Source organism: Ochlerotatus camptorhynchus, unplaced genomic scaffold (assembly GCF_037179485.1).
Source record: "Ochlerotatus camptorhynchus isolate MF236.1 unplaced genomic scaffold, CSIRO-AGI_Acam_v1.1 ptg000084l, whole genome shotgun sequence".
Lineage (NCBI taxonomy): Eukaryota > Metazoa > Arthropoda > Insecta > Diptera > Culicidae > Ochlerotatus > Ochlerotatus camptorhynchus.
Genome location: NW_027040574.1, coordinates 1,819,288 through 1,833,264, shown reverse-complemented (window position 1 = coordinate 1,833,264; position 13,977 = coordinate 1,819,288). Strand labels below are relative to the sequence as shown.

The following is a 13,977-nucleotide window of genomic DNA, read 5'->3' as shown; positions in this document are numbered from 1 at the left end:
CCGTTTCACCTGTGCATACAATGCCTTGGTTTTCTTTGCATGCACGTAACCTATAGCTCATACCGTAGTAGGCTGTGTATAAAAGAAAATGATTTACTTAGTTGGACAGTTGCACCATGACGAAGTGGCAGCGTATTCGTGATTTGTTCCACGCACAAATGTTACAAAAAGATATTTCAATCGCCGTGGGAGTGTCCCGGTGGACCGTCAAAAGGATTTGAGACCGAGAAAAGAAAGGACAACTATTCGCAAAGGGGGCCACAGGTCGTCCGAGGTCAGCTCGGGTTCCGAGGGTTATCGCTGCTATCAAAAGGAAGATTGGGGTGAATCCAGTGCGTTCAGTAAGGAAAATTGCAAAGGAACACGGGATCAGTGACTTTACGGCACGGAAGATCGTAAAGGAAGATTGCGGGGCGCAGTCGAGGGCACGGAAAAAAAACTCACATGATTACCAACCGCATCCGGGAGCTACGAGTCGAACGATGCAAGAAAATCTTGAACTTCCTTAAGCTAAAAAATCCGGTAATCCTGTTCACCGACGAGAGCATGTTTACCGCCGATCCCGTATCAAATTCCAGAACCAACCGGTATATTAGTTCTCTTCCGGTAAAAGACGTGGCCGACGAGCACAAGAACGTGTATCTGACCAAGCATCCTGCTAGCGTTATGGTATTTGGATTGGTGGCTTCCGATGGAAAAAAAATGGACCTGGTGTTCATTCCAGAAGGCGACAAGGTCAACACGGAGGTCTACATCGGGATTTTAAGTAAGTATGTTCTTCCGTGGATCAAAGAACAGTACGGTCCGAAGCCAAATGTTGTATTTCAACAAGATGGGGCTCCGTGCCACACCTCGAACCGCACTCAGCAGTCGTTGCAGGAACATCTTTCGTTCATGTGGCTGCCATCCAGCCCCGATCTTAATCCGCTGGATTACTCAATATGGCGCGTCATGAAGGCCAAGGCCTGTTCTAAACGCCACCCGAGTACAGCAAGCCTCAGACAAACATTGACCCGTACCTGGATAGAAATGCATCCAGACTACATTATTAGAACCTGCCGTGCATTCCGGAAGCGTGTGGAAGCCGTAATTGCAGCAAGTGGAAACTCGATCGATGATTAACATAGTTTAAGACTCTGAGAAACATCCCCCTTTTCAATAAATAAAAAAAAACTCGAAAACGAAATTCTTGAGATTTTTTTTTAATTTTGACATTGCTCAATGGTGCAAACATTATCACGCATACGGTACCCCCAACTGTATTGAAATGTATTAATTGTTTGAAAATGAATAAAGAACGTAAACTGAACTTGGACGTAAACCATGCCGCATTTAGCTCGGAATGTTTGCTCTATAAAAGACTTTTTGAATAGAAGAAAAGCAGCTGGCGTCGGTAGCATTGGTGCTCAGCACGGAAAACAAGATCGACGGAAAACCAATCAAGGAAAAAAAAACCAAAAAAAAATCGGCCCTGTAGCGTTTGGCCGAGTACCTTCGAAAAATTAACATGGACCATTAAATATATTCTAAAAAATATTAGAATCTGATTTCTGAACAAGCTTTCTAATACTGGAACTTTGACATTTTCCCAAAGTTCTCGAAAGAACTGTTTAAGTTTAAAAAAAGGAAAAATCTTCTAAAAATATTCGATTTAAATTTCAAACATTCAAATCCCACGAATCTTCCCAAAGTCCATTTTTAAATCTCACATCTTCAAATGTAAACTTCATTCGAAGTAAAGTACAAACTGAAAAAAACTGCGCTTATGTTTTGAAGAATGAAACATTTCCTAGAATTATTAAATTATGATTTCCAATCAGCTAACATTTGAATGCTGGTTTCCCCCACGGTTTGGATATAACAAGCTCTTCAACGTGCAGATATTTTTGTCCGCTAGAATTCCCTCTATCTCCAGGATAAACCGCAACCGGTACTCACCTATCATGCCGGATGAACTCGACATCGTGCCCCGCGTGGCACGTTTTGATGCAATTCACGCAAATCGCGTTCCGGTCGGTCGTGTTGCACGTATGACACCGGTAGAAATCATGCATCGGAAAGGACGTGTACGAGCTGATCTTATACAGACACTGACCACCGGAGACCGCCTTCTCCACCTCGTCCTGGTTGTTGAATATCTTGTTGCCCCTGGTAATCGGCTGGACGCCACTCGCCAAACACAGTCCGCCGAATTTGTTGTTGAAGATTTGATTGAACTCCAACGTTGCCGTAGCATTGTTGGTAATCTCAACGCCCGCCGCCAATCCGTCGAATATCCGGTTGCGCTTCAGAATCGGATGACTCTGGGTCGATATCAGCACTCCGGCTTGAGTATTTCGGAAAATGTCATTCTCCTCCAGGACCCCTTTCCCGCCGTTGAATATGCAGATACCACCGTCACGGCCGTCGTAGATTTTGTTCCGCTTCAACGTTGGATTCGAATCAGTCTTGATCCACACACCGGCCATCGCATTGTCGAAAATCTCATTCTGCTCCAGCAGTCCCAGCCCTCCGTTATACACCAGCACGCCACCATTTTGGCCTCCCCAGATCTTATTCCCGCGGATCACCGGGTTGCTTCCCGTTCGGATTTGCACTCCCGAATACAGATGGTTAAAGATGTCATTGTCCTCCAGCTTGCCGTGGCCATTATCGTAAAAGTACACTCCGACCTGCTTGCCCGAGTGGATGCGATTCCGCCTTAGGACCGGCGTACTTCCGGTCGTTATCCAAACCCCGGCAAGCGTATTGGCGTACACCTCGTTCTCCTCGATCAGGCCCTGGCCCTTCTCGTGCACATAAATGCCCCCATGCTGACCATGGTGAATCTTGTTATGCCGCACGATCGGATCGCTCGTCGTTCGAATTTGAATACCAGCTAATGCATTACCGTAGATATTGTTATGCTCAATCAGTCCTCGACCTTCGCCAAATATGTACACCCCACCCTGATGACCGTTGTAAATTTCGTTCTTCCGTATCGTCGGGTTACTGTTGGATGTGATCCAAACACCTGCAACAAACAATCATGTTAAAATCGCTTACAATTTTTGGATTTGGTGAAGAATCATACCCGCAAAGTTATTGGAATGGATCTTATTCTCTATAAATTGGCCCAAGCCATTCTCATGGACGTAAATTCCACCGGTTTGACCGTGATGGATTTCGCACTTGACCACCGTCGGATTGGCGCCGGCCTTCACCTCGAAACCCGCTATTCGATTGTTGTGAATGTCATTCTTTTCAAAGTATCCCTGTAATCAGTAAACAAAATATTACGTTACCATCTTCGAATGGTTCTAGAGATCTGATACGTACCATCCCGTTATCGAAGGTGAAAATTCCAACATCCCGACCGTGGTGGATGTGGTTTTCACGCATGATTGGACTAGCATAATTCTTCACCCAAATTCCGGCCAGCGCGTTCCGGCTGATCTCGTTGTGTTCGTACGTCCCCTGGGCATAATCCGTGACGTACAGGCCGACATTCTCGCAATCGCTAATGTCGCAGTACTTGATTAACGGATTGGCCCCCACGCCACTGACACAGACCGCTGCTCCCACTGTCGCAAAAATAAAAGAGTTATAGCACAGCGTAACCGAAATCCCAAATCCCACACCGGCACTTACCTACAGACGTACTCCGGATGATGCAGTGATCGATTGTCGGACTGCAGTTCTCGCTAACCTCCAGACAGTAGTGCTTGTGGTGGGGTACCGTCGATGTCACGTCAGGCGAAAATTTCAACGTCATATGGCCCACGTAAGCGTGCTTGGCACCCTCCACGAACATCACCGTCGATTCCGATTCCCGTTCCAGGATGATCGACTCCGCCACATTTCCGGGCGCTGCTCCAATCAGCGCCACATCGGAATCGATTACCAGGAACTCTCCCCGATACGTTCCATGGTGAAGGAAGATCAGCGATCCATTGTTCTCCAATGGGCAGTTTTCGTCACCTCCTGCGCCACCCCCGGCAGTTCCGCCGTTGGTACTGGAACCGGAATTGTTACTAGAGCTACTATTGTTGCCATTACTACTACTGCTACTGTTGTTACTACTACTATTGCTTCCGCCCACCACGCCGACAGGATTGTTGTTGGCCGAATTCTTCTCGTCGACGTAGTCCAGCGCTGCCTGCACCGTGTTGAAGTACGATATACTACGGCCCTGGTACCTTCGATCCTGATAGCCGGGCCGCACGTGAATTCCTCTGTATAACTGTCGAAAGCTTTCCTTCCACGGGTTGGCGTAGTCGGAATCTTCCGGTTTGACAAAGATAAATTTGCACGGTTCTGGATTGAACAGTGGCAGGTCGTACTCGTAGACGCTCTGGTAGAGCCGCTTCCAAAGTTCCGTATCGTTGGCAATGGTCTGGAAGCGCTTGCACACTAGCGACACCCGGCAGAGATCCTGCTCGAGCAGGTAGGAAAAGATGGTTAACAGAACTTCGTCCGGCATCTCGTACTGCAGGTAATGAGCGGCCGATTGCATACAATGTGCAGACACGGTGGCACTATTGCAAGTAACGGTGGAATTGCCCGAACCACTGCCGACGCAACTCCCGGAATTGCCCGCCGACGATACAGCCGTTTCTGTGCTGGTAGAGTAAGTACGTCTAGGTCGCTTCCGTGCCGGAAGCATGTAGGCAGCATTGCCATCGTAGGCTAGAGATTGATACTGATGCGATTGTAAGAGACTATGACTATTATTACTGCTAGAACTTGAGCTCCCACCGGAGGACGATGGTCCTGCTCCACTGGATCCACCGGAACTGCCAGACCCGGCCAGCCAGCTGCCCGAGTCATGTGCCGCCAGTGGCGATTTCTTTCTTAGATCATACGGCGAGTTTGAGTTCTGTTTGACCTCGGATAGGGCAACCGAGGAAATGGCATTCGAGGATACTGACGGCGACGACGAAGACGACGACGACGAGGACGCCACCGCCAGGGAAGATGACGAAGACGCTGCTCCCCCGGTTAGCAGTGACGAGGAAGGTACGGAAGAACATCCCTGTGATGAAGACGAGGTGGAGGACGACGGCACCGTCGACGACGAAGGTGGTGATGTGCTTGTACTTGTGCTGATTGGTATATTCGGATTGTTGGGGTTATTTACATTGCTGCCATTGGAGGAGGAGGAGGAGGAGTTGTTGTTGTTGTTGGTGTTGTTGCTGCTACTGCTGCCGCCACTGTTGGAGGAACTGGAAGAGGCGGGATTGACGGACGATCCGGAACCGGGTGCGGCGGCTAAGGTGGGACCGTTGTTCTGCTGGCCGGTTGGTGCTGCGCCCACGTTTGGGGCCGGAATGTTTTGACATGGTGGCTCGCAGAGTGCTGGAACGAATCAGGGAAGGTTGGATTAGTATGGTGATTTCTTGTATAGATTGTTTTTTTTCAGAATGCAAGAAACAATCACACAGATGTGGCTGGATTTAGTCCAGAGACGAAATCTTTAAAAAGAGGATAATTTATTTACATATTCATTTATAAATGTGTAGTTCGAGTGTATGCGAGAAATTGCCAATTTTGTGAAGGCTCTGGATGGGAATCACGTTGATATGGACGCAACGTACCGGGCTTCAGAGGAGAAAGCGATTTTCATCAAGTTCAAGTCGGAAGAACCAATGCATTATGAATTGCTGGATAACCCAGAGTAATTAGCTTTCAGCGAAGACAACATATCAACAAGACTGACAACTCTCTCGTTTTCTCATACGAACGCTATGAGACAGGCACAATCGCGTCATCTACCGCTCAAAGAGGATTTTCTGGTATCTGTTATGTTTATCTTAGAGCACCCGCACCGTAACGCAGTAACAGCACTGGGGGTTGCTATTCAAGTGCGGGAAATAACAATCCGCCTCTCGGTGAACAGCGGGTTGACAAATATAGCGGCACGATAGCAACCGGCCAAGCGTTGCTATCTATGAAATGTTTGTTTTGTTTTTCATTTGAACATTGTGATATATGAATGAATTTGGATGTGGGACAAAAATGTGGACCCAAGGGACAGCAAAGCATTCCTCTGAAAGACCCGGAACATCCATAAATGTGGAAAATTAGTAAATGATCTAGATTTTTTTAATCAACTTGTTGTTATGCTGCATGAATGAATTTGGATATGACACCAGTATGTGCACTCTGGTGGCCATGGAACGGTCCTTCGAAAGATCCAGAACATCCGTAAAGGGTGGCGATTCATAGAAAACATCCTAGAGCTCTGTATTTTTTAAATCACTTATTTTGATGCTACATTAATGAATTTGGATCTGGACCAGCTTGCGAAGTCTGCTGGCCACAATCCGGTCTTTCGGGAGGTCCAGGCCATGCGTAATAGTGATCAATTCATAAAAAAAAAGATTCAAGAGCTTCACGATTCACTTATTCTGAAGGTACATGTATGAATTAGGATCTAGGACTAGCATATGCAAACAGGTAACGGTGTGGTTCTCTGGAAGATTTTGAACATCCACAAAAGTAGACAATTCGCGTGAAAATCCTAGTTTCATTTGAACTTCCGTGAGGTTTTGAATCTTTCCAGGAGTTCATTATTTTTTTCTATTGTTCCGGAAATTTTAATCATATTTATAAAATTTCCTGAAGACCTCGTATTGTTTCTGAAGCATCGCAAAATTCATGAAATTCTTGAAATATCCCATAATTCCTTTGAACTCCTTGAAATATCCTGCAATTTTCTTTAAATAAATGCAACTGATATGAAGATCTATTATCATCTACGAAGTTCCAAGAACTTCGCAACATATAATGAAACTACCAAAAAATCTACTTCTCTGAAGGTCTCTAGACGTTCTTGAAGATTTCTGAACATTTTAAAAGATCTCGCGATTTTCTTGAACATAATCTGATCGTCGCTGAAGTTCCTGCATTTTTTTGGAACTCCCTTAAAATGATCTCACATTTTCCTGATGCTCATGTAACATCTGTTATGATTCTGAAATTTAAATAAAGGTCTTGGTACTTTGATGGAGTTTAGGAAATTCCCTGACTTTCTTGGAACTTCTTAAACATTCTTCAATTTCCTTGAAATTAGTTGAACTGTTCTTAGTTTCTCTGATCAATCTGTTTTGTCTGTTCTTCCTGAAGTTTTTGGATCCACTTTGAAAATCCTGAAGTTTGCCTGAAGTTCACCAAAATTTCCAGAAGTTTTCGGAACTTCCCTTTTGTTCCCGCAGGTTGCCTATAAAACTTCCTGAAAATCTCAGTACTTCTTTTCACTCCTCAGACTCTCCTGAAGATTTCTATTGTTTCCTGAAGCTTGCTGAAATTAATGGAACTGCCCAGAAGATCTTTAAACTTTCCTTTAAACATAGATCTGCTGTGTAGCTTTCTTAATGTTTTTAATTTCATTCTCTGAATTTTACTATTTACTATTTACTATCCTTAAATTTTCGGAACTTCTTGGTGGTTTCCTCTATTTTACTGAAATAAATGGAACTGCCATAAAGTTCTAGAAACGAAACTAAAGTTTTAGGAACGTCCCTCAAGTTCTCACAGTTTTCCTGATATTCATGGAACTGCCCTAACATTTTCAGAACTTACCCGAAGTTCACGTAACTTACTCATAGGTCACTGCCCTGAAGCTCTTGATCTTCGCTGAAGTAAATTGTCCTGAAATCTATTAGATTGCCCTGGAGCTGTCGAAACTTACTCTTAAAGATTTTTTAACTTCCCCACATTTCTATCAATCAGAACTTCTTAAAGGTTTCAATTTTTTCTGATGTTAATAGATCTACCGTATTAAATTCGACCAACCGAGCTTGATAAATGCACAAACTTAAATTTGTAATCTAGTAATGTGGGCATCCGAAATTGCCTTTATGCATTTTGGTGCGCAACTTTTATAAGATGAGCATACGAAGATCGATATTTCGATCACTTTTACGAATTGACCACTTTTATGGCTGTTCAGGATCTCCAAGAGGACAGTTTCGTGACCACCAGTGTGTGCATGCTGGTCCCTGATTAAAATTCATTCATGTAGCATCACAATAAGTGATTTAAAAAAAATCGCTGGTCTATTCGTATCTTTCAGAGGACCGTTTCTTGAGTACCTGGGTCTGTAGTTGGATCTTAACCTTCAAACTTCAGTCTTCGTCGTTAGGTATATCAATATTGTCGAAAAAACAATCACGAAACTCTGTGATCAATTTCAGTTCGAAGTTCGACGATAGTGAAGCTTTTCAGTCCTTGTTACTACAGCGTAATCCGAACAGCATTGAAGACTTTTCAGAAGTGGTATACGAAGCAGCAACAGCAACCATTCCAAAGACCAGCAGCGTTCCGGGGCGAAAAGCGCTTCGCCGTGTAAAGCGCCTTCCTATCGGACATCCCGATCGCGAGGACGCTCTCCGTCACTACCATGAGTCGCACAATCAATGCCGGCAAGAAATCCGTGTCGCCAAACGAACCAGCTGGATGGACTTTCTGGAAGGAATGAATTCGTCACAGTCTTCGGCCAACTTATGGAGACAAGTCAACGCCCTCAGTGGGAAACGGCGCATGACACCGCTCCACGTAGAGATTAACGGTGAAGCTGTTTCTGACCCTGCAATTGTAGCGGACGAACTCGGCTCGTACTTTGCCGATCTCGCAGCCATCGAGAAGTACGAAGACGAATTCAAGCGGAAAGCTAAGCCTTCGACGTCATCCATTGCAAGTTTTTCTGTTTCTTCTGACGCTGGAAACTCGGACATCAACCAGGCATTCTTCTGGCAGGAATTGCAGCATGCCCTCCGCTGCAGCAACGGAAAGTCGGCGGGTCCCGACGAAATCGGGTACCCTCTACTCAAGAGGTTACCAACGCCAGGCCAGCTACGGATGCTGGAGCTTTTCAACAAGCTCTGGCTCACCAACTCGTATCCAGCGTCGTGGAAAGAGAGCTTAGTCATCCCCATCCCAAAAGCCAATGAAACAACCCATGAAGCTAGCAAGTTCCGGCCAATAGCCTTGACATGCTGCATGGCCAAGGTCCTGGAGCGAATGGTCAACAGGAGGCTAAAGCATTTCCTTGAAGCCGAAAACCTTCTAGACCATCGACAGCACGCCTTCCGTCAAGGGTACGGAACGTCAACTTATTTTGCAACATTAGGGGAGGTTCTCAAGAGTGCCAACGATAGCGGTCTCCACACCGAGATCGTCTCGCTGGATATATCTAAGGCCTTCAACAGGACGTGGACGCCCCTCGTCTTAGAGCAGCTTGTCAACTGGGGGCTGTGTGGACCCATGGTCCACTTCATCAAAAATTTCCAGACCGATCGCTCTTTCAGAGTCGGAGTGGGCAACACGAGGTCCCAGCTTTTCAGAGAAGAGACGGGCGTCCCTCAAGGTTCAGTTATCGCCGTTACCCTCTTCCTTGTGGCCATGAACGGAGTTTTCGGAGGACTGCCGAAAAATGTTTACATTTTCGTGTATACAGACGATGTACTTATCGTAACTACCGGCCCAACAGCAGCACGCAACAGGATCAAGGCCCAGGCAGCAGTCTCCGCTGTAGGCAGGTGGGCCAGCGCGGTAGGTTTCCAGCTTTCGGCCATGAAAAGCGTCAGGTGCCACGTGTGTCCATCCCGGCACCGTGTCAGCGGGCCACCTATTAAAGTTCAAAGCCAGCCAATACCACTGAAGAAGACGGTCCGTGTTCTGGGGGTACTTGTTGACCGGTTCCTCAACTTCGAGCAGCACTTTAAGGCGATCAAGAACGACTGCTGCAGTAGGATCAACTTGATCCGCACTATCTCTCGCCCCCACCGGTCTAACAATCGTGACACTCGTTTCCGGGTTGCAAGAGCCGTCATCGATAGTCGCCTACTGTACGGTCTTGAGATGACGTGCATCGCCACCGAAAAGCTCGTGCAGATACTAGCACCAACTTTTAACACCTACGTTCGGATTGTCTCCGGTCTTCTTCCGTCAACGCCCGCCGATGCTGCATGCATCGAAGCGGGTATTCTGCCCTTCCGCCATCGTATAACCGCAGCAATTGCAACGAAAGCCGCTGCCTTTACCGCAATGACCACCGGAAATGACAGGATCTTTCTCCTCGATGAGGGGAACAGACTCCTCCGCGTGACTGCCAATTCGGAGCTCCCCCCAGTGGCCAAGGTCCACTGGTACGGAGACAAAAGTTGGCGCATATCTTCACCAAAAATCGACAGTCGGATAAAAAGCAGCGCTGAAGAGAACAATAGCCGCTAGGCTCGGACTATCCAACCCATGCCCACATATACACAGACGGATCGCTTTCCCGAGCCGGGGTTGGAATTGGAGAAGCCGGAATTTCAGCACCGATGAGTAGCAGCATACCACCACAATGCTCGGTTTTCTCCGCTGAAGCTGCGGCCATCTTTGTTGCCGTTACAACACCCTCGGACCGGCCCATACTGGTGCTATCCGATTCGTACAGTGTGATACAAGCCCTTACATCGGAGACCATGACTCACCCCTAGATACAGGGTATTGTGGAGGCCACACCTCCGAACACGGTGTTTTCCTGGATCCCTGGGCACTGCGGTATCCCAGGAAACAGCGAAACCGACAGCCTGGCAGGGTCTGGACCAGCTGGCCTCCGTTACACCGACGAAGTGCCACTACAGGACATAAAGCGATGGATAAAAATGTGGGAAGCCTGGGAAGCAGAGTGGTGCCAATCCCAATCCCTCTTCATCCGAAGAATCAAAGGAACGACGAGCAAGTGGACGAAGGTGGTTTCTCGTCTTAGGACAGGCCATACAAGGATCTCACATAGTTTTGGTGGGACGCAGTTCCACAGAATGTGCTACGTTTGCGGAACCACAGCATCGGTGGAACACATCCTATGCCTGTGTCCGCAATACCAACAACTACGGGAGCAGTACGCACTTCCCAACAGCATTAGGGACATACTGGGCGACGAACCTTCCACTTTAGCGACAGTTATTTATTTCCTCAAGGACGCTAGGTTATACAACAACATTTAGGTCCGTTTAACTTTGTTTTGGCTGACGGTACATCCCTACCGGACGGGGGATTACCCCTCCTACGGTGGAGCTCCGATCTCTTTCAAAACCCTACCTAACTTTGATGTACCAGATTGTTTTTTTTTCTTCTCGTTGCCTGTATTGTTAGTCTTTTTACTGGAATCTGTTTTAATTGCTTCTATTTGAGTACATGTGAATTGTAAGCCAACTCCGTAACAAAATTTGCTGGCGGAACCCCTTTCTGGGGCCTCCCATTTTATAGAGATGAACTAGCCAACGGCTAAAAATCTCTCTAATAAAGTAAAAAAAAAAAATAATAAAATAGCAATGGCTAAAGTTGTCAACCTAGCAACCCGAATAGCAACACATTGGTGCGGGTGCTCTTAGATATTCCGTTACCATTTTATTCCTTGATTTACTTTCCGTCGATCTTGTTTTCCGTACAGAGTACCAATACTACCAATGACCAATGATTTACCTAGGAATTGACCACTTTGTCAAGCAGTTTTGGCGTGACTTTCTACCAGCGATTTCACAAAACTGGACCAAATAATTTAAATTTTTTTTATGAAACGCACAAATGTTGGCTACTTTTCTCGAGGTTCTAGAAGAAAAAATCTCAAAATAATGTTTTATTTCAAAGTTCGAGTGGTAGTAAACGTCATTTTAAGTACTCGAATAAAATGGTTAATTCCACAAAAAAATTCTCCTATTTACTAAGTACTTTTCTAAAATTCCAATGGAATCCCTCTTGGAATGGTTTCGTAAATTCCTTGAAATGGTCCTCAGAATTCCCTAGGAAGTATTCTTTGAGTTCTCTAAAGATGATTACAGGAAGAACCTTGAAACTCTCTACAGTATTCTTTTGAAATTCACCTCAAAACTTTGTTGGAAATTTTCTTAAATCTTTCATCAAAACTTAATTTGAATACTCCTAGAAGTACTTTTGCAATAATGCTCAGAATGTTCATTGATTTATTTTCAGAATTCCCTTTGGATTCTCCTTCTTCTCTTGGAATTTTACTTACGTGTACCTTAAAAATTGATTTGAAGGTTTATTCAGAACTCACTTTGGAATTGCCTTGGAATACTCGACAGAATGATCTAATAAGGAGTTGCTTGAAAATTTACTCAGTACTACCATGGAACTCTCCTCTCACCTGGAGTCTGGAGCTTCTCAGAACCAATTTGAAAGGAATATTCAGATTTCACTTTCCTAAAAATTCATCCTTTGATATTCTTCTCAGATTCCCTTGAAATTATTCCTTCCTTGGAAATTCGTATCAAATTAATTAATTACAGTTCATAAGGTTTGAAACTTTTGCAAGAACCTTAATTTATTTGAAATCTGGGTTCAAGATATCTCAAAACCCAGGTCATGCGCGCATCCCAATTAACATTGCAGGTTTTATCGCGGTTTTATAGCACTATACAAGTCTAAATCATGGTCTACAGAACCCTCATAAAACCAAAATTGTCACTTGGGATTGCACAGTTTGTGGGCAAAAGCAGCGCGGGAGGAGGAAGACGAGGCTCGGTAGCTAAGTTTTCTGTTTACTGAGCAGAAGGTCGGGAGTTCAATCCCAGACTCGTCCCTTTTCTTGTATTTGTCACTATGCCTAACTCTCTATCCCCATTAGATTTAAATAAACAAATCTGAATTGGTTGGAAATGCTACTATGAGCATGAACATTATTTGTATAATAATTATGAGCACTATACAACAACTATACACAAACTATGCAAGTGTGACCATGGATGTGCTTATAATTTATTATACAAATAATGCCCATGCTCATAGATTGTCATCCAAGTGTGTCCGCGGCATTAGTGTGATAATTTATTTGCTAGAGAAAGTTTTAAAGAGGATAGGTTGATAGTTCCGCTGCGTTACCGATCGTATCACTTACCACAGTGGATCCAGATCAAAAATAACCCAACCCACACTAACACAACTTTCCTTCCAATGGCAATCGTAGAGACGCAGAGGTAACAACGGTTGTTCATACCTGTTCATACTAATCATCCTTCCCCTTCGTATAAGACAGTGTTGTGGAGGAGGCCGGCGCCCGTGCTGAATTATTGAACTTGCACATTGAAGATAGATAAGCTAATCCCAAGTGCCATCTATGTGGTTCTCTGAGCAATTTCCCTTGTTCTGGTTAGCAACTACGATATCCACGGTATTTCAAATAAAGCAGCGTGGGGAGGAGGAAGTTTGGTGTTATATTGCAATACGTTGGAAAAGATACTCAAAGCAAGGTAGTTATAATTAGAAGGCACCATTTAAAGGGACAAAACTTTCAAAATGACATTTGAATAACCTTAACCTTGAAGGATATTATCTGAGTTTTTGGAATTTATTCTATGTCCCCTAGTCTTGAATACTTATTTTCGTTCCAGATTCTTGAAGATTTCTCCAAGTTCAAGATTTCAAAAAATAATCTAAGTTCAAAGTATATAGAAATTATCCATATTTCGGAACCTTAAAAAATACTATTCAAACCTAAACATCTAAAGGTTTAAAGGTGTGTCTGGGACCTAACGTCCCATAGAATGCTTTTGAATATTGTTGACGTAGGACTACGTCTGTGATTTCTATATGGGGGTACACTTTGTGAAACCCGAAAATGGAACATGTAACGAAATTATGAAAGATTTTGAACGTTAATAACTCAGCTACCAACTGGACCAATTTAAATAATATTATCATCAATCGATCAAAAATATTTCTACGCATCTGTTAAAATTAAGACTTTATCATTTTTCAAAATGTCACTCTTGAAAATTGTAGCAATGTAAAATTATCACCGATTGCCTGCGAAAAGCGATTTCCCTAACACAGATTTTAAAGTGGAATTCCATCCGGTCTCACCAAACGGTGTTTATTCAATCACCGCGTGGTGAGTGATGGTATTCTCCAGTACACAACGAAAGGTTCCCCGCAAGCAGCTAGCTATCAAGGCTGCCCTCAACCGCTGATCGGATTCAGTTCCAATCA

The 13,977-nt window shown here is 44.6% G+C and overlaps 1 protein-coding gene across 1 annotated transcript in view; it reads right to left on the bottom strand.

Moving 5' to 3' along the window:
• Window positions 1-13,977, bottom strand: part of FBXO11 (F-box protein 11) — a 50,801-nt gene that overhangs the window by 14,003 nt on the left and 22,821 nt on the right. The window contains exons 2-5 of the mRNA XM_065218203.1: window positions 3,631-5,337; window positions 3,319-3,563; window positions 3,074-3,254; window positions 1,939-3,013 (exon numbers count right to left, since the gene is read on the bottom strand). Of these exons, the coding sequence (XP_065074275.1) occupies window positions 1,939-3,013; window positions 3,074-3,254; window positions 3,319-3,563; window positions 3,631-5,337 (3,208 nt within the window). The remainder of the gene's footprint in view (window positions 1-1,938; window positions 3,014-3,073; window positions 3,255-3,318; window positions 3,564-3,630; window positions 5,338-13,977) is intronic.